At 32.8% G+C, this 24435-nt stretch overlaps 1 protein-coding gene and 1 long non-coding RNA gene across 4 annotated transcripts in view; one reads left to right on the top strand and one right to left on the bottom strand.

The window, feature by feature from the left end:
- ADGRL3 (adhesion G protein-coupled receptor L3) overlaps positions 1-24435 on the bottom strand; it is a 352909-nt gene that overhangs the window by 30806 nt on the left and 297668 nt on the right. For all 3 annotated transcript variants that reach the window (XM_045531770.1, XM_045531771.1, XM_045531773.1), the window contains 2 exons: positions 7881-8049; positions 2096-2221 (listed from right to left, as the gene is read on the bottom strand). In XM_045531770.1, the coding sequence (XP_045387726.1) occupies positions 2096-2221; positions 7881-8049 (295 nt within the window). The remainder of the gene's footprint in view (positions 1-2095; positions 2222-7880; positions 8050-24435) is intronic.
- LOC123624150 overlaps positions 1-24435 on the top strand; it is a 38367-nt gene that overhangs the window by 8405 nt on the left and 5527 nt on the right. The gene's annotated exons all lie outside the window — the stretch shown is intronic.

Here is a 24435-nt window from a genome sequence, read left to right as displayed (position 1 = left end):
CTGGTCCTAAACTCGGACATCTCTGCCCATCTGAGTTGGTATATCTGTTCCCCTAACTTGCCATTCTACAACCTCATTATGGTATAGAAATAATAAATCAAATTCAGATGATTCATAACTGCGTTTTATATTTAAAAATAAGTTTCATAAATGTCATTGTCAAAGTATTTTAGTCTGATATATTTGACAGTTATATGCTAATTTTTCAAATTTTAGTTGGAAGTATTAGATTGATATTAAACATTTGGTTTTATTTATAAGAGAAAAGAAAATTCCATTGACTTTGAGGAATCTTTATGAAAACATCATTTACTCTTTGATTTCTATGAGTTGTTTGAGTGCTAGTTAGGTGTGTTTGACTGTCCAGTCTGACAGCTGATATGTTTGAGAGAATCAGATACATTAAATTTGCAAATGACATTTAAAGAGTATAAAGGAAATTTAATTTTCTAATCACATAAATGGGATTGTTTAGGGAAGTTTTATCTATTATGCTTATAAGCCAATTGAACATCCATCAAAGAACAAATGAAGCAACCATTTCTATTTTACATAAAACAACAAAAGTTATGAAAAAATAATTTGATTTATAGGTTGAGCTTAAAGAGTTACGAAAAAATTAATTCTTGATTTATAACTTTATTTATCAATTTAAATTCAAGTCTTCCTCCGAAAACTTCAATTAACAACACTGAAACCATGACTATTTTTTCTACTGAATCATGCAATCTTAAAAAATATTAGTCTGCTAGTCTGAATCCAAACTCACTCATGACCCACACAATCCTATGCCTTTTATTTGATCGGCTCATTTTAGCATCCTGGAGTTGCTAAAATTTCTATGTAATAATCTTTGGGGTGACATTGTGGCCTGGGGAAAATGGCACACAGTTTACCTAAAAGTTTAACATTTCTCTGGTGAGGGACTACGCAGCTACATCTAGTCTGGATGGATGGGAGTAACTCTCAGACCAGTTACCTCTGGTCTCATAATGATGCTGTAGTATTCTTCACTGCCCTGACTTGTTCTTCAACTTATCAGTATATAATATGGTTTGAGCTATAATTGTTTTTATTAAACATACCATTTTATATGTAAATCATGTCAGTTTTTGATAGAGAATTATTACACTGGTTAAAAGAATTAAAACTCACAAATCATCTCTCTCTATATATAAATAGACGGACGGGTCTCAGAAAACAGCCCCCCGAAATGAAGGCCTCAGAAGCAAAAGTTTTTCTCCAACCTTTTCTCCTTCTGCCTCTTCATCCTATTCTTCCCTGTGACTACCCATGCAAAGTAGAATTCTATTTCCCCAAGGCGTGTCATAGACACCAGAACACTTTTTCCCCAAAACCAGCCATAAAACCTACAATTATTCTGTGTAAAAACTGGCCATAAAGAAATTATCTGATCTACCTTGTTTGACTGTAGGTCACAAGACCCTCAGTCCAGAGAGGCCCTACCCTACACACAGAGGGAAGGAACACAAGCCCAGACAGGCCAAGAGTTGAGACAGACAGGCCTTGCTGCGTTTCCCCACTCAGTCTGTTAACATGGATCACACACCCTTTTTGTACAATCACATTTCTACAAGGCTGTCCATATTCTATTGAATCTAGGCATAAAAATGGACAATTTCCTCTGTATCTTCATGCTGAAGGCTCCCATGTATACATGTTAAATACATTTGTATGTCTTTTCTCCTATTAACCAATCTGCCCCATGTCAGTGTTTTTCAGCAAACCTTTGGGGCCAAGGGCCCATGCTTCCGACACTATAAAATATTACTTTCTTTGAATTTTGGGTGACATAGCAAATTCTATTCTTCGCCAGCTATACTCATGCAACTGGAAACGATTCGAAGTCATTAACTATTATGCAAACTTAGTCCCTAAATTTCATAATTTTATTAGTTTTGGGTTTTTTAATTTCTATCAGAATCATTTCCATGTGTGAGACACACTAAACAACAACGAAAAACTTGATGTGTTAAATATCTGGGATAAAAAACTGCACTGATTAGAAAGAACAGCAAGTCATAACAGAATATAAGCAAGAGATACTTCATTTCAATGAACAAATATTGTTTACCTGTGAACCTGTAGAGTAGCGCCCAGGAGTTCGGGAACCAGATGTTTTCCCTGAACCAATGGAACTCTCTGTACTTTTGCCACTACAGCAATGTGTTCGAAGGCATTTCCCATACTCTTTTCGTACCTAGTCAATTAAATATTAACTTCTGTTAGCAAGGAATTCATTTCAGCTACAAACTAAGGTACAAAATGTGAGTTTCATTTTTAGATAATATAATTATGTCCTTGCCCTACAGATATAAGAAAGTCTGTTCAGCATATATTTTACACATAAAATAATTATATTCATACTGTCAAGCTTGAAATGCTACATAACTGGAGCCTTTTAAAACACACACACACCCCCTTCCAACCACATCATAATGGTACTATCTCTTAGTTCAAAGAACATATACTTAAGCCCTTTTAAGATGCTATTTTTAGCTTCATAAATTTGATATAAAGTAGCCTATTGGTGCAGGGGTATTGTAGCTATTGCTTCTTAGGCAGAATCTAGGGAGGAAATTGAGGAGAGTGGGGTGCAGGAGGTGCAGGGGGGTGGGAGAGAGAGAGATCAGAGACAGAAACTGAATATTTACACAAAAAAGGAATATGTTGGGTTAAGCATTTCTTTTAAATCTTTATTGCTTTGAAGTTTATTTCTTTTAAAAGACATTAAATTTTCAACTTTAGAATAAAAAATTCAATATATTTGAAATTTATTACCTCAGAATAGTTTTACTGAATAATCACAGACATATAACGGCTTTTCTTTATAGCATTGCTGATTAAATTCTTAATCCTAGTTGTAGTATAAAATCACAGGGAAAAAAGAGACATGCTTTTTCTAGTTGGTGTTTTCAAGCAGAAAAATAGATCCACTTGGGGAAAAATTTTTACCATGTTTAAAATTTTCATTACTGCTTGTTTAACAAGGCATAGAAAAATAAACTTAACCGCCTTAAATCATACCTCCAATATCAATGACAACAACAAAGGGACACTTCGTCATATTGGTTATACATTCACAAATTTACATGATTCAGTAACATATGTACATGATTCTTAGCTCTTCATATATTTGATTTCAGATGAAACCATAATTTCCGCAATTTATGACAATGTAATATTCCAATATAACTTTATTTGAAACAATGTTATAAATACACTCTTTTTAAAGAAATGTTTAGAGTCAAAAGCAAAAAAGGAGTGTGAAGGATACACTAAAATTAGTATTTAAAATGGAAACACTATACCTTATTGTACTAAACTTCATCCTGTCAAAGATATAGCAGAATCAAAGACAGAATATATTCAGATTTGCTCAAAGAACTCACATTTATGAATGATTATGTGACAAGAACGGTGATAGGGACACAGGCAGGTGATTCAAGTATGGAGAAAGAGTGTCTACTCAATATTGGTAGGGGGGACCAAGGAAGCCTTTTTAGGGAAGAAGGTCACTATAGGGGACAAGAGAGGAAAAAGGAATTCTAGCTATAAAGAACAGGGTAAGCAAATCAGAGAGTTCTGATGTGCTAGCCTTTAAGGAGTTTCTCTGCTTTGGAATGCCAAAATTACATATTTTAATGTATTTAAAATTCTATTGATTTGTTTTGTAACCAGTCTCTTCTACGCTACATTTATCAGCAAATAGAGATAATTATTTTTTTCAGTACGTACAATCCAATCCTTATTCTGTTTACTTTAAAAAAGAAGTCTGTATCATTTGTGTGTGTTTCTAAGATGTGTGTGTTGAGAAGGTGAAATGAAGAAACTTCTAATTTTTAATCACTATTTACCAAGAATTATGCTAGATACCTCGCTTAAAATGACTTTGCAGAATAATTACCACCTTTGTTATACAGATAAGAACATTGAAATGGTTCAACAATGAAAATAAACTCAAAGACTGAAAAGGTTCGGTGATGTGCCTTATGGGAAAAGGTCCAATCTCATGGGGTCTCTATGATCAGAAAGCTGTAAGATGCCACATTCCTAACATTAATATATGACCTTGTATTTATAATAACATTTTATATTATTATTGTTATTAATACAGTAATCTGTTAGATTATCTTGCTCTTTGTATCTGGAAAGAATAGGCCAAATTATTCAATTCAAACTTGAGAAGGTTTAACACAATCTCTAACCAAAGGTAAGTACTATTTATTGATAACAGTTTAGTAATTTGTACTGAATTTATGAAGCGCCTCCAAGATCCTAAACTTTGATCATAACCTTCCCCCACCATGTCCCACCTTGTTTTTCATAATATACTCAGCAAGAGACATTTTTCTTTCTAGATGAGAGAGTGTTTTTTTAATAAACTGATTTAAACCTAAACAAATATTTTGGTGCAAAAAGAGAGAGAGGGAAGAGAGAAAGAGAACCCCTCTCCATTCTGTTACAAAAGGGGCAATGCTATATAAATCATATGAATTTATCATGGACTATTTGCATTTTCCAACAAAGATTAAATATTTTGAACTAATTTACATGAACAACCAGCAAACAAGATATTTGGTAATACCAAGTCCCACATTAGCTACATTACTTACTGAATCATTACACTGACTTTATTTAGCTATGATCTGATTTGAAATGGTAAGCATACATCTTAAAAAGAAGAAAGAAAAAAACATGGACACTTTTCTTTAGATTACAATAAAACAGTTATTTGACTGTTCAAACATTTACATATTGTAATCTATTTCACATAGTACTCCATGTTAAATTTTGCTATCAGGTGATATCTTTTTTCAGTGTGATGTTGTTCTAGAGCATAGAAGACAGGAAAGAGAATATACCTTACTAACGAAAGATTCCTTTTGTACTCTCAGATCAGAAAAAAATTATCATGGAAGTTTGAGAGTATATCAGATATTTGAATGTAAAACAAAAGCAGGAGTGACCAATGTCACTGGTGGAAATATTTGTGACATAATTATGTAATCCACACTCAGAAAAGCACTGACAACTCAAAAAGTTTGATTTTTTTGTTTATAAGTTGAATCAATCAACAAATAACTCAATAAAACAAAAAAATCTCAAAAATGAAATATTTTCTATTTCTCTAATCAAAACATATGAGCAACTACATTAGTGATGGCATATTAGTTAAATTTGATCAGATGGCTTAAAAAAAAAAAAACCCTCAGACTATTTCTGAAATTTCAAAGATAAAAACTTGATTTTTTTATATGAAAAAAACAAAGCAACCAATAATTGCTATTTTCGGTATTTTCTGATGTTAGGTCATGTTCTTGACACCAAGTAAAAATGCCACCAAAATTTTAAAATTCAAAACACAGAATGTATGAAAGAACAATATGCTTATACTTGTTATTGTAAATCATAAAAGTAAGCTTCTAATTCAGGGCCTGGAAAATTTTTTCATACATGGTAAGATAAGTCAATATTTTAGGTTTCGTGAGTCAAGAGGCAAAAGCAAGGATATTGTGTATGTACTTAATTTAGAATTTAAATGTAAACATTTGAAAATGTAATAACCATTCTTGGCTTATTGGCTGTAAAAATAAATGGCAGCTAGATGAATCTGGCTCACAAGCCATAGTTTCCAGAACTCTGTTGTAATGAATTACAAATTGAGCTTTATTTTAAAATCTAATTTATTTTATATATGCTAAGTATGCTAAAAACTCTAGAGTTGTTTTGGGGTCTTGGGGTGTAAAATTTTACATGGATATCAAATGCCATTCCTAGTTATTCCACTGATATGCTTCTGTTAAAACAAGAAATTTATAAATAATAATTGGGAAAACTGTAATAGGTATTGCCAAATAAAAAATACAACCAAAATAATTTATGTATAAAGTGCAAAAAATTCTTTTCTGCTTTGTAGAAAATTTTGATGTTAATTTTAAAATTTAAACATTATTTCTCAGAAAATTGGTAAAATAAATAAGACAATAAGAACATTTAAAAATTATGATAGTCCAAATTTCCACCTAATGTATAAAATAAAGATGTCAGATAAATCTGATCCACTATACTTCAGTATGTCATGACTGATTATAATAGCTCAATATATTCCCTTATTTTCATAAATAAATGTTACCTTTTCTCTTAATCTTTTGATTTTGCTCATATCTTTTTTGTATATATTTCTCTTGACAATCAGTTATGGTTTTCTTCTATCCAAACCTCGATCTTTCTCAAGTACTTAGTTTCTCTGACTTCTCTGAAGACTTTTGCAACACTAACCCCTGTCTCCTTCTTAATATTTTCTCCTATCTTTAATCTAGCATATCACTTTGATTCTCATTCTTCTTCTCTGACGCCTCCTTCCTTCCATCGCTATTCTTATTCACTATTTGCATGTCTCCTACTTTTTAAACTCATCAGGTGTGAGACTGCTAGCCGTTCACCACATTCAATTCTTCCTTTTTGTGGGTAAAAAAGCTTGACTGTGTTTCCTAATCTCCCTTGCAGTTTAGGTGGTACCACTGATAGAGTCCTATGTCATGGAAAATAAGTAGAAGTATGTGAGCCACTTTCAGGAGTTTTACACAATATGCTCTCTCTCTTTTCCGGACTGTCTGCTGGATGCCAACACCCAAGACAGCTATGAGATCATATACTGACGTTGGTTGAGACTTCATGAGCCTGTGTCCCTCCTGGGGCAACCCCATCAATTGGGCAGTGAGTAAAAAATTAACATATATTGAGTTAGGCTACTGTAATTTTGCAGGTGTATACAGTAATTATTTGGGAGAGTTCATCCATTCTAGAGTAATCTGTTTTCTAAGGTGGATTCTAATCCATTAGACTAGAATCCACTCATACTAATATAATCTCTTTTCTATAATATTCATTTAGAAACCTGACTCATCAGTACTTCGCTAGCCTGTATTTGTGATCGTGTCAACACATTTTAGTTACCTACCACCACCTAAATTCAAACAAGATAAAATTTTGCTTTATTCTTGTCTATCTTGACAAATGTACACTCTTTTCAACTTCTGTTTTTGGTCCCACCAGTCTCTAAAACTAAAAATCCTAGAGGGAGATATCTTTACTCTTTTTTTGTTTTCCAAAGAAAAATGATAGATTTTGTTGTTTCTTTCTCAGAATTTTTTTTTTTTTTTTTACATTTTCCCACTTCATTTTCAGAGCCACCTCTTTCAATATTTCCTAATTATTTTTATCACCTCCATGTCATACATGAGTAAACCGGGACATAAGGAGGTTAATTAACTTGCCAAAAGTCACTCAAGTTTTTAACCGGAGGAACTGAGATTCAAACCCAGACAATATGGCTCAGGGGGTTATGTGATCAGAGCTGTAAAGATAACCTTTTTAACAGTGTTAAAATAATATAAGATTAGAAAATCAATCTTGGAGTTTTTTAAAAATGTAATAAAATGTTTAGTTGCTAAAATTAACTTTGAAAATATATATTTTATATCCTTGTAAAAGTGAAAAATTTCAAAAATAGGTAAGTATTAAAAAACTAAATATTGCATTCTTATCATTCCACTCATTTTACAAGAGATGCTTTTAAAGAAAATAAGTATATAAATCAATACTAAGTATTCCACCATTCATTAAAAAAATATGTGCATGTTATTTTACCATTAAATGTCTACGCATTTATACTTTCTAATGTAAACTAGTTTTTAAAGAAAAAAGAAATATATGTATATATATTTTCTATACCATGATATCATCATGCCTCCGTGATATCTTTAGAAAAGATTGGATCTATTAGAATATGTTATACCTGCTTTCCTATCAAGAGATTAAAATCATTGGTTTTCAAAAAGAGAATTCTAGCTTACCTTCTTCTGTAGGACACAATGGAAAATGAATATAAACATTCCCTGTAGAGAATTGAAAATGGTGAAGAGATACGCCATGATGACTGTGCTTTCATTAATATACATGAGTCCAAAGGCCCAGGTCAGTCCTAACAGGCAGAGAAGAGCTATTGCACCTATAACCCATGACCTGTAGAGAGAAGACAAAATGAAGAGTGATCAAATAATTGCTTTTTAGTTCACAATTATATCATATCAACAATACTGACACTAAAAAAAATGTTATGGTAAGTTTTACTGACAGGAAGGTGAGACAACTGGTATAAGTACTTTAAGACTTTAATGGAAACTACAAATTTTCAAGCTTGAGGAGACAGACATGAATGAAAATGTTATGAACACAGAAATTCATTTCAGCAAAAGCAGAGCTGTACCAGAAATTATTCACGTATTTGCAGCACATATGCACGTGGCATGAGGCATGATTATAGTGAATGGCAAGGGGGAAAAGTCTATAAAGCTATGTCCACTAGTCTCGTTGGCATAATATTTGTTTGATTGATCACACTCCATCAATGCTTTATCTGATACACTTTAGCCCCATTTTCCTGAATTTTTCTTTTTTCATAAAAATTTTAGTGTTTACTGACAAAAACGTAACTCAGAAGAAAATACATGTATTTGAAGTACATGTATGAATTTTAAAGGCCCTACCTGTCTGATTCTGTAGTTACATAGAATAAAAGTGAGAGAAAGTGGATAGAAAAACTAGTTCCACTGTCTCAGAATCACTCTAGTTTTACTTTCTTTGAGCCTTTGGATTGCTGTCTTCCATGCTATGTTGGACTAGATTGTAGAAATCCAGTCATTTGGCAGCTTTGTTGAAAAAAATCTTAAAGGCTTAGGGCACCTTTACATCTTTGCAGTATCTGTAAGCTGCAGGGAGAAGATGAAGCTGAGAATGATGATGGAGTGGCATGAACAGGGTAGTATAGAATGAAAAGCAAATTCTCACTCTCACTCCATTCTCTTAGTTTCCTCCAAGTTGCCATTTGCAATCATATGAATGCATGACAGAAGTTCATATATTTGTGGTTATGTTATATATTTACTATTGACATAAAACGAATTCTTTACGTAGATGGGACTCCAATAATTGAAAATGGAATCCTTCTCAACTCCTTTCTAAGTATATGGGAGAAAAGGACCTAACCAATTGAGACATCGTTATACTCATGAACCCACATCTTATATTCATTTCCAGCACATCTTCCCTGGAAAGGGTAAACTAGTATTTCTTTTCAGCAGACTACTATCCTCCACTTATGCTGTTTACAGAAGATATATTTATGGGGATTGAAACTTTGTAAAGTGAAGGGGAAAAAAATCACGTTTGCCATAATCGGAAGCTGAGTTCAATTTGTTTTTTAAAGAACTGCATATTAAAGAAGACATGGTCCCAAAGAAGTTATTAAAATCTTATTAAAATTATAAATATTTACTGTTTTTCTCCCATAATAATTAGCTACTGTATTTCAGATTTAAATGTCCACTAAATTGAAAATGTTTAACTTAAAACATCAACATTCCTGAATAGAGAATCTCTAAAGGAGGTTTGCTGTTTCATGTGGCACATTTGCTTATATGAATTAGAAAACATTTTAGATGTTAATATTTTATTCTACAACTGGATTCAGAAATATGGGAACTTTCAAGGAAAAGGTCTCAGCTTCTTACAAACATTGGAAAAAGAAAAAATGGGAAGAATTGCCATGAAATGAAGGCAAAGTTGCTATTTAGATTTAGAAACAAATGATAGGATCAAATACTAAAGGCAGCTATTAACCACTAGAAAACAAATGGTGGGCCCAAGGGTTAAGTGATAGAAAACTGCAATAAGCCCCAATTTTTAAAGAAAAAAAAATAAGCAAAAGCATGAAGAATAAGTGAAATGGCACTGGATAAAATGCAAACCAAGGACTCTTCACCAGAAGAACAAACTGAAAGTCTAAGCAAGGTCGCCCAAAGGTTGCCAATCTTAGTTTAGTCTTGCAGGACTTGTAATTTTAAAATGTACATGGGGAAAAGGCCCAAATATTAACATTTTATTAGATTAGTACAGACTTGTAGCTTTGTTTCAGAAACTTAAATAGATTAATAAATAATGAGATCACTAATCAAATGACAGGTGTCAAATTAGAAAGGGATAATTTTGCATGTGTAAAATTTAACTTTTCAAGGAGGTATTCTTTTTCTTTATGGGATATTTAATATAGCGATTAGTTAATAGCAACTGGAATTGGGTAGTGTCATACCCATAAGATTGTTTTGATGATATACCACTGAATCACAAAATAATTTTGGATGAATGATGCCCAAACAAACAACAGAAATGCGGACATATGCAGCACAGAGGAACATATCACATTGAAAGGAGAAAGCTATTAAAAGCAAGACAAGTCTGTACCACAGGAAATTGCTATTGCTGTGGCACTGAATTCAGGTGATATCCAATTAACAGAGGTGAAGCAGAATTTTTTTGGCAATACACCCGCAGCATATTTATTCTGCACGTTAAGTTGTATGCCAGATTATTTTCCTGCACAGTTTGCTCTTCTGCCTCAATGTGAATGACAGAAGCTCTAATGATTTTTCAGTACTGATCTGACAGCTGGTTCATGGGACCACACTGATAAATGGAATTTATCAGCCATTCAGGTCATTCTTACTTGATGAAGGGTCTGTTATCCTCATAGCTAAAGAATGCATAGACATAAAGACAAGAACACCAACATTAGCATTTTATGACAAAGAGTTTCATATGAAAAATATTCTCCTGCTCCCCAAAGGCCTCTGTCCCCCACCTCCCTAAAAGGAGTCATAACCCTTTAGATCCAGAAAGTAAATCCTAAAATGACCATGAGAACTTAAATAACAAGGAATAAAATCAATTTTATAATATTGCAATATCCCTTATGAGACTCAAAAATTCCATTTTTTCATCATGTGCTCATATTACTTGTGACTTGACAGAGACATTTATTTCTTAGAGATCACATTTCTCTAGAGAATGAGAAATTTTATGAGCAATCTGGAAAAGGCTGGGGGGCATGCTTAAAATGAAAGATTTCATGTCATCTAAAGGTATCCTTATTCTGTAATATTAGTAGGTAAGATTACTTAATTATGGACAGTACGCTTCTAAGTAATTTTAACTTGCAGATGATTGACCTGAGTTAAATCTTAACATTATAGCCCTTTGAAAATAATCAATCTAGACTTCTTTAAAACTCTTTCTGTTAGTGTATGAGAAAAAAAAAATCTGAATAATCTTTTGTAGTAATAGGAGCAAACATACAGCATCTGCTTATTGTCACTTATATTTACTAATTTATTTAGTATCATTCTGATAAAATAAGATCCTAGTACCAAATTAGTAAAGATCAGTTAGGGAACATTTTGAATAATATTTTTGCAAACAGTTCCTGCTCAGAGAATTGTGATAGAACAAATAAGGAAGAGAAACTGTCTGCTCTTTTCTCTTCCCTCTTGCCAGAGGCAATCGAGTTGCCTGTATTATGCATACACAAATAAAGCTCTTAGAAAGGTCCCAACTGTGATGAATTTTTAATAAAGAGAACCACTGATAAAAACTCACTCTCCAGAATGATGGAATAGCAAAGAATGGTATTTGAAGCCTGTTTGCTTGGGGTTTACATCCTAAATCAGGCACTTAGTAGCCACGTGTTTGATCTTAGGCAAAAATTAATTAACCTACGGTTGTGTCAGTTTATACACCTATGAAATAGTGATAATTATAATGTAAGTTTTTGCGATGATAAAATGATTATGTATAAAATGCTCAGAACAGTGCCTAACACATGATGTGCTCACTAAATGTGACATACTGTTGTTATTATTAGACTGTTTAAAACTAAAGTCACATTGAAAGTACAAAATTTCTCACCCAAAGAATAAAACAGCAAATATATAAATGTTGACTAGTTAAATTCATTTGAGGATGCTTCAGGAGTAAAATGATGCAGTAAAATAGATGTGACTGAAATAAGCCGGTAGATGGAGCACAGAGTGACTAGAACTGTATGTCTAATATGGTGAGCACTAGCCACATGTAGCTATTTAAATTTAAAATTAAATACAATTTAAAATTCAATTCCTCAGTCACACTAGTCACATTACAAGTACTCAAAAGCTTCACATAGCTAGTGGCTACCATACTGGACAGGGGAGTCCTAGAACATTTCTGTCATCACAGAAAGTTCTATTGGACAATGCTGAACTCGAATGTTAAGAGAGAATTTTAAGCCAAGAAATAAAATTCTGAGAGATATTCAAACAATGCCATGGATGTGTGAAAGAGAAGAATTTGTAAGAAGTGATAGATATCATAGGTATAAAATATGCCTAGAAAGAAACTCCTGTACCTATATTGATATCAAAAAGTTATTAAACATATCATATTAATTCTATTATATTCATTCACATTTTATGAATATTTTCCATCTGTGATGCTAAGTTCATAATTGGAATCACTCTTTCTACCTTAATATGTATTATACAATGGCAAAGACAGTTACATACGTTAGCATACAGGAATACATGCCAAAATGCTCTACAAATTGTATTAAGGTACATAAATGCTTTTAAAATAGATTTCATTGTTTACATTTAGGTATACAACATCATGTATATGATACTTATAGATAGTAAAAAGAGAAGCAAATTAACATATCCATCATCTCACATAGTTACACATTTTTTTTTTGTTTGTTTTTGTGGCAACAGCTAAAATCTACTCATTTAGCATGGATCCCATATACAGTTCAATTTTATTACTTCTAGTACTTATGCGGTGCATTAGATATCCAGAACTGTTCATCCTACATAACTGCTACTTTGTATCCTCTAACCTGCATCTCCTCATCCCTCCCTCCCAGTGTTTTGTTCTCCATTTCTGTGCTACATAAATGTTTTTAAAAATTAAAATAAAAAGATTGTATTATAGCTGCTGAAGTAAAATGTGTTTTGCCTTTAACATGAAATATCAAAAAAGAGATATCAGGGTGCAATTTAGCAGTTTTTGTTGGCAATTGTGAGGACCAGGGGCTCCACCCAATAACAAAGACAACAGTAATTTCAGCTTCATTTATATATTAATAGTTTGCTGTAGCCATGTGTTGAAATAGTCTCTACCAGGATGTAAACAGAAGTGATTTGTGACATTTCTGGGTCTTGCCAATTAGAGGATTGGAATTGCTCTCCCTTTTACTATGTGTTCCTCCCCTTTGGCTAGGAGACAGTGACAGGAGAGCCTTAGATTCCAAAATGGAAGCTGCTTATTGATGTAGAGCTGATGTATTAGATTTGGAATATCTACTTCCAGACTCTCATATAATAAAGTTTAAGCCACTGTATCTTAGGAGTGTTTTTCACGGTGGCTTAGTTTGTGCTATAATTAATAAAGCATTTAATTTCACCTTCAGATTGATATAAATAATATACAATGGTTTTAAAGTCCAAACATCACTAAAGATTACCTACCATATGTCAGTGCCTTCCATCATTTTTGTCAGATATTCTATTGGCTTAGAAAAATCTAGTTTAATAATGATTCCCCACCAGAAACAAATTAAATTGATGGTAATGTTGCTACCGGTTAAGGTGGTAAAGCTATATGCTGTTGATTTTTTTTTAATTCTAAAAAGCAGATCTACAGAACTGATTTCTAAAGCTGAATAATTTTTATCCTGATTCACCAATGAAGGTCTATTTAAACAAAATCCTATTTCAGATTGTATGACTTAAACACTTCCCCTGCAGTTATTTTAAGATTTTATATAAATATGCATAGGCAAAGGCCTAAAATGCTCCTGCAGATGTTAACAGGAACTTATAGGGTTATCTTATAATGGTGGTGACTTATTAAAAATTAAGTAAATTAAATCACACATACAATTTTCAAGAAAAATGAGAAAAGATACTTCATTAAAGTCTATTTTTCGTCAAATATTTTATTATTTTATTGTTACTAATATCTAAATCTTTATTTAAATACTAATTTCATAGAATTATCTTAAAAGTCAACATTAGAATGGATCAGAATTTTTAGGGATCTCTGCATAGATTGGCGATAATTATACATATAATCTATAATAATTACAAAGCACACAAAAGGTCTACTAAAGTCTAGTTTCATGGAGGCTTAGTTCAAAGTACATTTTAAAGAAGGTAAGTTTCTTAAGCAAAATTAATGTATAAGTTAAAGCTATGACATAAAGTCTCATGTCAGTATAGACAGAAGAAGAATGGACAGAAACAACGCGAATGAATCAAGTTATCTATAGGATATTCTTTTTCTGACTTCTAGAGTTATTAAAAATAGATTATTGTTTTGATATTATTTTTGAAGGAATTATCTGAAATTCAAGATATAAAGGAGACAAATTATTTAAATAGTTTAAAACTTTCCCTTCTATTATATCTAGATAATGCAGAATATTTTTGGTGTCAAGGGAAATGGAGCATCCAGGGGGCATGTTTGACAGTTTATTCCCCAAGTCAAAATATCTGCTCATTGATAAGACACAATAAATTAAAAAATAATGATTGCGGCAGATTTGTTAATACTATCAACTTCGAGATTCATACATTCTGAGATCCTATGAAATTGTTGGAGAATTAGCTAATTTGTGTTGGTGAGTGAATGGCATGCTGAATAGTGATTTGAAGAGCTATCATGAAGTATACAGACATTCTGATTTGTCTCCCAATACATTTCCAGTTTCAGTATGCAGCTGAATTTACTCTCCCTGCTATAAAACTAATTTTATCAAAGGAATAAAGACTTTCCTTCCTTAAATTTTGTTTCAGTTACTATAGGAATGACAAAGGTAATATGAGTAAATTTCTGAAGATAAGACTATTCTTCATAGAATAAAAAACAGGTAATAAATATGAATGCATCTGTATATGGAATGGGCTTTCCCTATTGCCCCTCAGCCAACAACAAGGTTCCCAAACAGGACTAAGAAGATTCAGCAACCCATATTCTAAAAGAAGCCAGCAGCAACATGAGCTAAAGGACTTGCACACGTCCTGAGTCACTGCTTCGCGGCCCTACAAACCTGGGTGTTCCCAGTCTTTACTAGGTAAAAACAAGGCAATTTTAGGATTCTACTATTCATGGAATATATGGAATAGTAGAAAGAAGAAGAAACAATTATTAATATTTATCCCCTAGACACAAATCTCAGCAGGCAATGGAGGAAGGATGCTTTAAATGAGATATATTATTCAAGTTTTAAATTGGTCAGACATTTAATAACCATAATAGACTGGCAACATTGCAACATCTCTCTAAGACAGCAGTAAGTGATCTGCTACCCAGAGATTAAGAGATATTTAAGATAGCATAGCTAGAAGATTAGGGATCAGAGAGAAGTTAAAAAACTTCATGTGTATACCCCATTATGTTGAAAATGCTCAATCAATTGGTTATACTTATGATAGAAATCCTGATGGTTTTATATTTCTTTCAAATGGATTTTATGTCAGTAAGACTATATTATCCTGAAATTATGGTATTATATTCAATTATCTCTTTGCTCACCAGTATAGGAAGATTAAAAGGAAAATTTACAATTTAATTCAATAGTTCTGAGTGAAAATGAACAATGGTCACATAATAAATCAATAAGTATTAAAAATATTAAAAATTCTTAGAAAAACATAAAAGTCACATAAATGTAAAAATTATAAATGAAAAGATTATATTTCAACTATGAATTTTATTGCTATTTTAAATATTACTACCAATAGCTACATTCCTACTTTTTGTTAATAGGAAATTCATTAAAAGAAGAATGAAATATACCAAATAAATGAAATAAGTGGATTAGAATATACCATAAATATTTTCATTTGCAAGCCTCATGTCCCCATAACAATATTACAGATTTGAAAGCAAAACATCAATATTACGTTTTAAGCATTAATATTATACTACTTATGATTCAGATAAGTCTGAAGCTACAAAAAAATTGAATATAACAAATTAGGATCAAGAAATATCAAATCAATGATAGATAAAATTTTAATTATATTATCTCTACAACTCACTGTTATGTAAATTTCTGCAACTCAATAAATGTTCAAAGAACTAATTTATAAGTGAAAGAAGTTAAAGGTATCAATAAGGAGAATGAATAATGAATTATTAAAATTTTACATAATCAATTATATATTTATTACAGTTTAGTATCTCTACCTATCATATATAAAAATTAATTGATGGGTTGTGTGCAAATAAGATAGAGGCACATCTCAAAGATACTGAGGGTTCAGTTCCACACCATCACAATAAAGTGACTATCACAATAAAGTGAGTCACAAAAATATTTTGGTTTTATAGTACATATAAAAAGTTATGTTTACACTATACTATAGCCTACTAGTGTGCAAACAGCATTATATCTAAAAAACAATGTATATGCCTTAATAATATTTTATTGCAAAAAATGCTAATGGTCAACTGAGCCCTCAGGGAGTCCTAAGCTTTTTGCTGGCAGGGGGTCTTGCCTTGATGTTGGTAGCTGCTGACTAATCAGGGTGGTGGCTGCTGAAGTCTGGAGTGGCTGTGCTAATTTCTTAAAATAAGACTAATGAAGTTTGCCACATCGATTGACTTTTCCTTTCACAAAACATTGCTCTGTAGCAAGTGATGCTGTTTGACAGCATTTGACTCACAGAACTTCTTCCAAAATTGGAGCTAACCTTTTCAAATTCTGCCACTGCTTTAGCAACAAAATTTATGTATTACTCTACATGCTCTGTTGTCATTTCAACAGTGTTCAGAGCATCTTCCCCAGAAGTAGATTCAATCTAAAGAAACCATTTTCTTTGCTCAACCGTAAGAAGCAACTCCTCATCCTCTCAAGTTTTATCATGAGATTGCAGCAATTCAGTCACAACTTCAGGCTCTAGTTCTAATTCTAGTTCTCTTACTATATCCACCCCATCTGTAGTTACTTCTTTCACTGAAGTCTTGAACCTCTCAGTCATCCATCAGGGTTGGAATCAATTTCCTCTAAACTCTTGTTAACACTGATATTTCTCCTCCCTCCCATGAATCATGAATATTTTTAATAGCATTTAGAATGATGAATTCTTTCCACAAGGGTTTCAATTTACTTTGTCCATATCCATCAGAGGAATCAATATGTATGGCAGTTATAGTGTTATAAAATGTACTTCTTAAATAATAAAGACTTAAAAGTCAAAATTACTCCTTCATCCACAGGATACAGAATGGATATTGTGTTAGCAGGCATGAACAACATTAATCTCCTTGTACATCTCCATCAGAGCTTTTGCTGTCCTGTCAATGCCCTGTCAATGAACAGTACATTTTGAAAGGAATCTTTTTTTCTGAGTAGTAGGTCTCAACAGTGGGCTTAAAATATTCAGTAAACCATGCTATAAACAGATGTGCTGTCATCCAGGCTTTGATATTCCATTTACAGAACACCGGCAGAGTAGATTTAGCATAATTCTTAAGGACCCTGAGATTTTCAGAATAGTAAATGAACACTGGCTTCAACTTAAAGGCACCAGCTGCATTAGCCCCTACACCAAGAGAAGAGAGTCAGCCTATCCTTTGAAGCTTTGAAGCCAGGCATTGACTTCTCTGCTCTAGCTAGACAAGTCCTAGATGGCATTTTCTTCCAACAGAAGGCTGTTTCATCTACATTAAAATATCTGTTGTTTAGTGTAGCCACCTTTATCAATGATCTTAACTAGCTGTTCTGGATAACTTGCTGTAGCTTCTCCATCAGCCCCTGCTGCTTTACTTTGCAATTTTATGTTAGGGAGACAGCTTCTTTCTTTAAACCTCATGAGCCAACCTCTGCTAGCTTCAAACTTTTCTTCTGCAGTTTCCTCACCTTTCGTAGTCTTCACTGAATTTCTTTGAGGAGAGTAGGTCCTTGCTCTGGATTAGGCTTTGGCTTAAGGGAATGTTGTAGCTGGTTTCATCTTCTATCCAGACCACTAAAGCTTTCTCCATCTCAGCAAAAGTGAAAGGCTTTTTCACCTTCTGTTCATCCTTGTGTTCACTTGAGTAGCACTTTTACTTCCCTTCAAGAACTTTTCCTTTGTATTCACACTTGACTACTTGGCCCAAGAGACTTAGTTTTTAGCCTGTCTCATCTTCTGACATACTTTCCTCACTAAGCTTAATCATTTCTAGCTTTGGATTTAAAGTTAAAGATGTATGACTCTTCCTTGTACTTGAACACCTAGAGGCCATTGAAGGGACCACTAATTGGGCAAAATTTCAATACTGCTGTGTCTCAGGAGATAGGGAGGCTGGGGAGAGAGAGACGGAGACCTGGGAACAGCAGCAGGTCAGTGGAGCAGTCAGAACACACAAAACATTTATCAATTAAGTCTACCATCTTGTATGGGCACAGTTTTTGACACCCCGACACAATTCCAATAGTAACATCAAAGATCACTGATCACAGAGCACCCTAACATTGTGGTCCCCAAACCCTGGGCTGCACCCTGGGACCAGTCTGTGGCCTGTTAGGAACCCGCAGGCTGGGTATTACCACCTGAGTTCCACCTCCACCCCCGCCCCCCTTTTCCTGTGCAAAAATTGTCTTCCATGAAACTTAGGAACCTGCACATAGCAGGAGGTGAGCATCAGGCAAGTGAGGGAAGCTTCACCTGTATTTACAGCCTCTCCCCATCTCTCCCATCGCCACCTGAGCTCCGCCCCCCATGGCACCCACTCCCAACTTCCATGGAAAAATTGTCTTCCGTGAAACTGGTCCCTGGTGCCCAAAAGGTTGAGGACCGCTGTGAACAGATATAATAATAATGAAAAAGCTTAAAAGGTTGTGAGAATTACCAAAATGTGACACAGAAACATGAAGTGATCACGTGCTGTTAGAAAAATGGCACCAACAGATTTGCTTGATGTAGGGTTGCCCCAAACCTTCAGTTTATTAAAAAAAAAAAACGCAGCATCTATGAAGTGCAATAAAGTGAAGCACAATAAAACAAGATATGTCTTATGCAATCTGAGGTCTTGTGTTGGAAGCAAATAATATCACTGCATGATTATTTATTAATATTAATATATTAAAGACTATATATGAGTGACTGAAAAACATGGGCTTGCAACTCAGCCTGCCTGAGTTTGAACGGCAGCTGAGCATGTTACTAACTCTGTAACCATGGGCTAAATGCACCTCACAGCTCTCATCTGTAAAATGGACATACAGAACCTCGTGGGGTGTTGTGCGGATTAAGAGGCTTGATACTTTTACTTAATACACAACAAATGCAAATACACAAAATTTTGATATACAAAAGTACCATATAAGTCTTTGCTATTATTATTACTGTGGTGCATTGACCTTCTGACTGCAGAAAAAGAGGCTGTAGGGAAAAATACATGTACAATGCAACATTAGGTTTCTTTTTAAGTGTTTTGGAAATTCATACATTAAGTAGAAATCCAAAGAGAATGAAGGAGTCACCGCCTCTGAGTTGTTCTTTAACATTTACATTTTAAAGAGCCTCCGTTTAGACGAAGTTTCATTTTCTTTTAGATGATTAGTTTAGGCTTAGTAAATGCTATGGATTTTCATAGTCTGAATTGAAAAGAGGGTATATCCAGACTCCTAATGAATTGTAGTATAAAAACCAGAGTTCTCTGGTTTACATGAGAAATATACACTTAATCCATGAATATATTGTCTTCAGTGTTAAAAAGTCTACTAAGTAATTGCAATGTTTCACTAAAGGCAATCATTAACCATAAGATAAAGAATAAAAGACATAAAATCACATGTGAAATGTTCATAAAAATTCATTAAGAGATATTGGTTCTGTAATTAGATTTACTGATTTTTTAATAACTTTTTGAAATATTGGAACCTTGAATACGAAAGATAAAATAAATGACAAGATATCTATATGTAGCAATTTTTATTTCTTTCTAATAGTTTTTATCTTATAATCAATGAAAACTGTTGCTTTAGTAACACTTCAAGATCTATAAAATATTACCAACAAGTTGACATCTTTTATTTATTGATACTTATAATTAAAATTCACAGTATTTCCTAGTTCACTATTGGACGCCCAATGACTTTGGTCTGAGAATTCACTAATTTTTTAGAACCTGTGACTACAGGGCTGATAAAATATGGTCATTGTTATATAACGAGATAAAGTAGTAAAATTTATGCAATATAGTCCTACTCTTAGGATTTCTTTTTTCAACTTAGAAGATGCACAAACTTTTAATTTAAGTAAAAGAAGTCAGGAAATTAATAACTTTTTGTTATCCCTGCCAAATGTGCTTTGACAGGTTGAATTTCTGTTATACTCTTTCTCATACCATATGGTATCATCACCTCTCTTTTAACCAACTTGCAACAGAAACATTCATCATCTCTCTTCTGTGAATAAACAGCTCATTATAAACTGCTTATAAGAACTACTAAAACACAAGAAAAGCATAACTGAGTATTTAAAACACTTCTGTACTTACTAACGATTCCTAAATGGAATTAAGGAGGATATTGCGGCACAGTTGGAAGCAGGCAAGGTTTATTTAATTTTGGAAGAAGTTTGTCCTTTATAAGCCTGAGTTTACTCACCTCCACAATAAATAAAATAATCTCACTGAGATCTTTTTAGAGTTGAACGGACACAAGGAAAGAATAGTCTATGGCCCTTAGAAGGTTATCAATTAGTGGGAGCTTTTGAAGTACACTTTGAATTCTTTAATTTATCATTCATATGGAACACAGTCCACTGTAAATTTTCTGGTAAAGAATTTGAAAAAAATCACTCTGCACAGCTGGTGCACAAGAGCTACTACTTGGGCAATGAGTGGACCTAATTAAGGACTCAAGATCTTGTATCAATTCTGCTTTTAATACAGATACAGAAGCTCAATTAGATGTAACTGTTCCTAACCAAAATTATTACAAAAAATTTAAAAATAATCTTCATGATGTCAATGAGAAAAATATCTTAAAATGTTACAGAAAATTTAAGCAATATAATAAATAAATGTAATTTTGTAGATACATATAAAGTTCCAAATCACAAAATAACACATCTTAAATCAAACACATTTTAAGTCAAAAGGTAGTCCCAATAAAATGCTAAGGATCTCTGTCAAGCTGAGTGTATTCTCTGATGATAATGAAGTTAAATTAGATGTCAATAACTAATAAAATATACATATATGCATGTGAACATATAACAACCATGCATCCACTGCTGTGTCTCAAAAAACTGCATCAAGCCCACACCATTTTACAAGTAAGTTCTACAGAATACTCAAGTGACAATAATCCATTTTTAAAATATAAGTCAGACTTAACCAAAAAAAAAAAAAAAAAAAAAAAACTTTTATGAGCCTACTATCATTTTCTAGGGAAGGATGATAAAAAATAAATTTTAAGAATATTTTGCTCAAGAACTTAGTTAAAAGTATTAAATAGGCTATTAAATAACAAAATATAAAGGTACATAAACATCGTGATGAATTAAGATTTATCCCAGAATGGTAAAAAGACTTAAATCAATCTCTCATGTCATTTAGTCTAATGGAAAAAAAAATTCCAGGTAAATGAAGAAAAACTACAATGAAGTTTAGTATTTCTCATGAAAATACAAAACAACTTAGAAAACTGGGACTATAGTTTCCTTGACTTGGTGGAATTATTTATTTTTTAAAAATCCATCGCAAACATCATATTTAAAAGAAAAACTTTAAAATACACATATTCTTAATATTGGGACCAAAACAAGGATGCATGCTATCCTTGGAACTCCTCAACATAGTACTTGTGGTCCTGACCAAATAAGACAAGAAAAAAAATTAACTAGTATTGGGCTTAGAAGTATAGAGATAATTTTAAAATTATTAATTGAATATGACATGATCGTTTCCATATCAAATGCAAATGAACTGAGAGAAAAACTGTTGGAAACATTAAGAGAGTTCAATAAGTTTATCAACATCCAATAATCAGTATCATTCTCCTATTCAGCAGTAACAAACTAGAAATCAATGAGAAATTAGCGATCTTTCACAATAGCAACAAAACAAAAATAATTTAGATAGGAATTAACCTAGCAAAGAATGAATGGACCTTAATGGAAGTCTGAAAGGGACTGCAATGACCTTAACTATCACAAAGAAAATGTGCCACTTGGAGTCAAATCTTGGTACATGTAATATATTAATATCCAATATTATCAATCTAAAAAACCCATAAAAGGTTATAATTCTCAAGAAATGAAGAGATACACTTGTATGGATGAGATGACTAAATGTCATAAAGACATCAGTTCTTCCAACTTAATCTATACACTTAATGCAACTCTAATTAAAATAAGATGAATATATAGGAAAAATTTTAACAACTGATTCTAAAATTTATGTGAAGGAATAATAAAAGTCCACAAGTAGCTAAGCATTTTGCAAGAGATGTTCAAAATGAGAGGTTCACCCTACCAGATATTAAGCAAGTTCTGGTAATCATGTGGTAATGGTAAAGGTATGTAAAGTGTATCCATGGAACAGGAGAGAGAGCACAGAAACAAGAGATTTAATGTAGGATATATGGTAACATAAACCTGCAGAGAAAGAATGGATTACTTAGTCAATGATGTTGGAAACTTGGCTCATTATATAAAGAACACAAAATGTCCTCCAAAAAGATTAAAGACCTTAATGTGAATTGTAAAAATCTAAGACGAATGAAAGATAATATAGAAAATGAAAGGAAATGAAGGAAAAATATATATATTTTTAATTCTTGGTTTAAAAGAATTTCTGTTAAAAGACCTTAGAAGTATATACCAGAGAGCAAAAAGTTGATGGTTTAAATTCATATATCATAAATTATATATTTATACATATTTGTAACAAAGGAAAAATTTACAGAGAGGTGACAACCTGGAAGAAAGTATTTGCAATGGCAAAAGCATTCAAAATGTGTATCAGTAAGTAAAAAAGGACCGGAAAGCTAACAGAAAAAAATACAGATCCAAAGCATAAACAGCCGGTGAATCTAAGTGAAGGTATGAAGGTGTTCATGGAGCTCTTCTTTCAACTTTTCTATACATTGGAATATTTCCAAAATAAGAATTCAAAGAAAAAATAAATGCATTTCTAATATTCCAAAAGAAAGGAAAAAAATTAAAACCTCTTAAAAAAGATAGAAAATCTGGTAGAAACAAATGGGCATAATAACTTTACTTGAAAGGTTCCTGTGAGTATTAAGTGAGATGTTGCATTGTATCACATTCCTAAAAGTTACTGAACAGGAGATCTGGCAATTTTAGAAACCTTTCTGAAACTAATCAAGCAAGATGCAATAAATTCAATGAAGGCAGAAAAACTGTAGAACTGCAATGACATTGACTATTACAAAAAAAAAATGCCACCTTAGGGTGACATCTTGGTATGTGTAATATATTAATATGCAATATTATCAATATTTTTTCAAATAAATTATTACTTTTTCTGCCTATGGCTTATTTTCTTAATCTCATAGTTAAATATTTTTAAATTGCAACCTTAGACCATCAATCTCAGTTCTGGAACAGAGAGGATTTTTGTGTTTGCACTTTGAAGTCTCTGGTTTAAAATATCAACTTTCACGGGCCACAATCCAGAGCATTCGAGAATGCATACTCAAATGGCACATTTATAAAAGCGCCAGGGACTTTGATGACAGACTTTTTAAAAATACATAATTGTATGTAGTGGAAAAACCCAACAACAATTGGGACGCAGCCAAGAGAAAATTGGATTAGGAAGTTCTCAAGCGCGGACTGAAAAGCTCAAGATGCTTAACACTCTACCGTACTGTCTGCACATTTTAATTACAAATCCAGTGATTGAATACAGCCTTTTATCTAAGGTAACTCTGACTTGTATACTTTCAGCACTTTTAAAATGAGATAAAGAAAAAAATATCATAATAAAGTAACACTCCTCTTGGAAACCACTCCTGAAAATTGGGAGAAGGAGAAAAACTCAAGTCTGAAAGGGTCTGTTGGCTTATGTATTGTTTTGCTTACAGGAGAGGTACTCACTTGAAATTAGAGGAAACTGATAATCATCCTAGAGTATGGTGATAAATTCGGCAATCCATTTGTGTAGTTCATTAACCACTGTGGCAATTAATTTGCCAATCCGTGATCATCTGTAGTACCTTCAGACAAAGAGCATTTGTCTCCTTTTATGAATTTGGGTAAAATTAAATAGCCTCAGTCATGGTTCTTAAGATTTATGTATCATGGTATTTTTTGAAATTTGGAGAGAACATGTGTTTCGGCAAGGCAAAGAAAGCATAAATAGTGTTCTCACCCACCTAGGGGACTTTTCTATAGCAAATGAGTGGGATTCTATTGCCCAAGATAGTAAGTGACAGCAAGGAGATATTAAGGAATGAATTTGGACAACAAAACTGGTAGAAGTTGTAATACAGGCTATTCCTTCTTTTCTTCTGAC

This window comes from Lemur catta, chromosome 19 (genome assembly GCF_020740605.2).
Source record: "Lemur catta isolate mLemCat1 chromosome 19, mLemCat1.pri, whole genome shotgun sequence".
In the NCBI taxonomy this organism is placed as follows: Eukaryota; Metazoa; Chordata; class Mammalia; order Primates; family Lemuridae; genus Lemur; species Lemur catta.
Note: the sequence above shows the minus strand (reverse complement) of the source record. Positions and strands in the feature narration are given on the sequence as shown.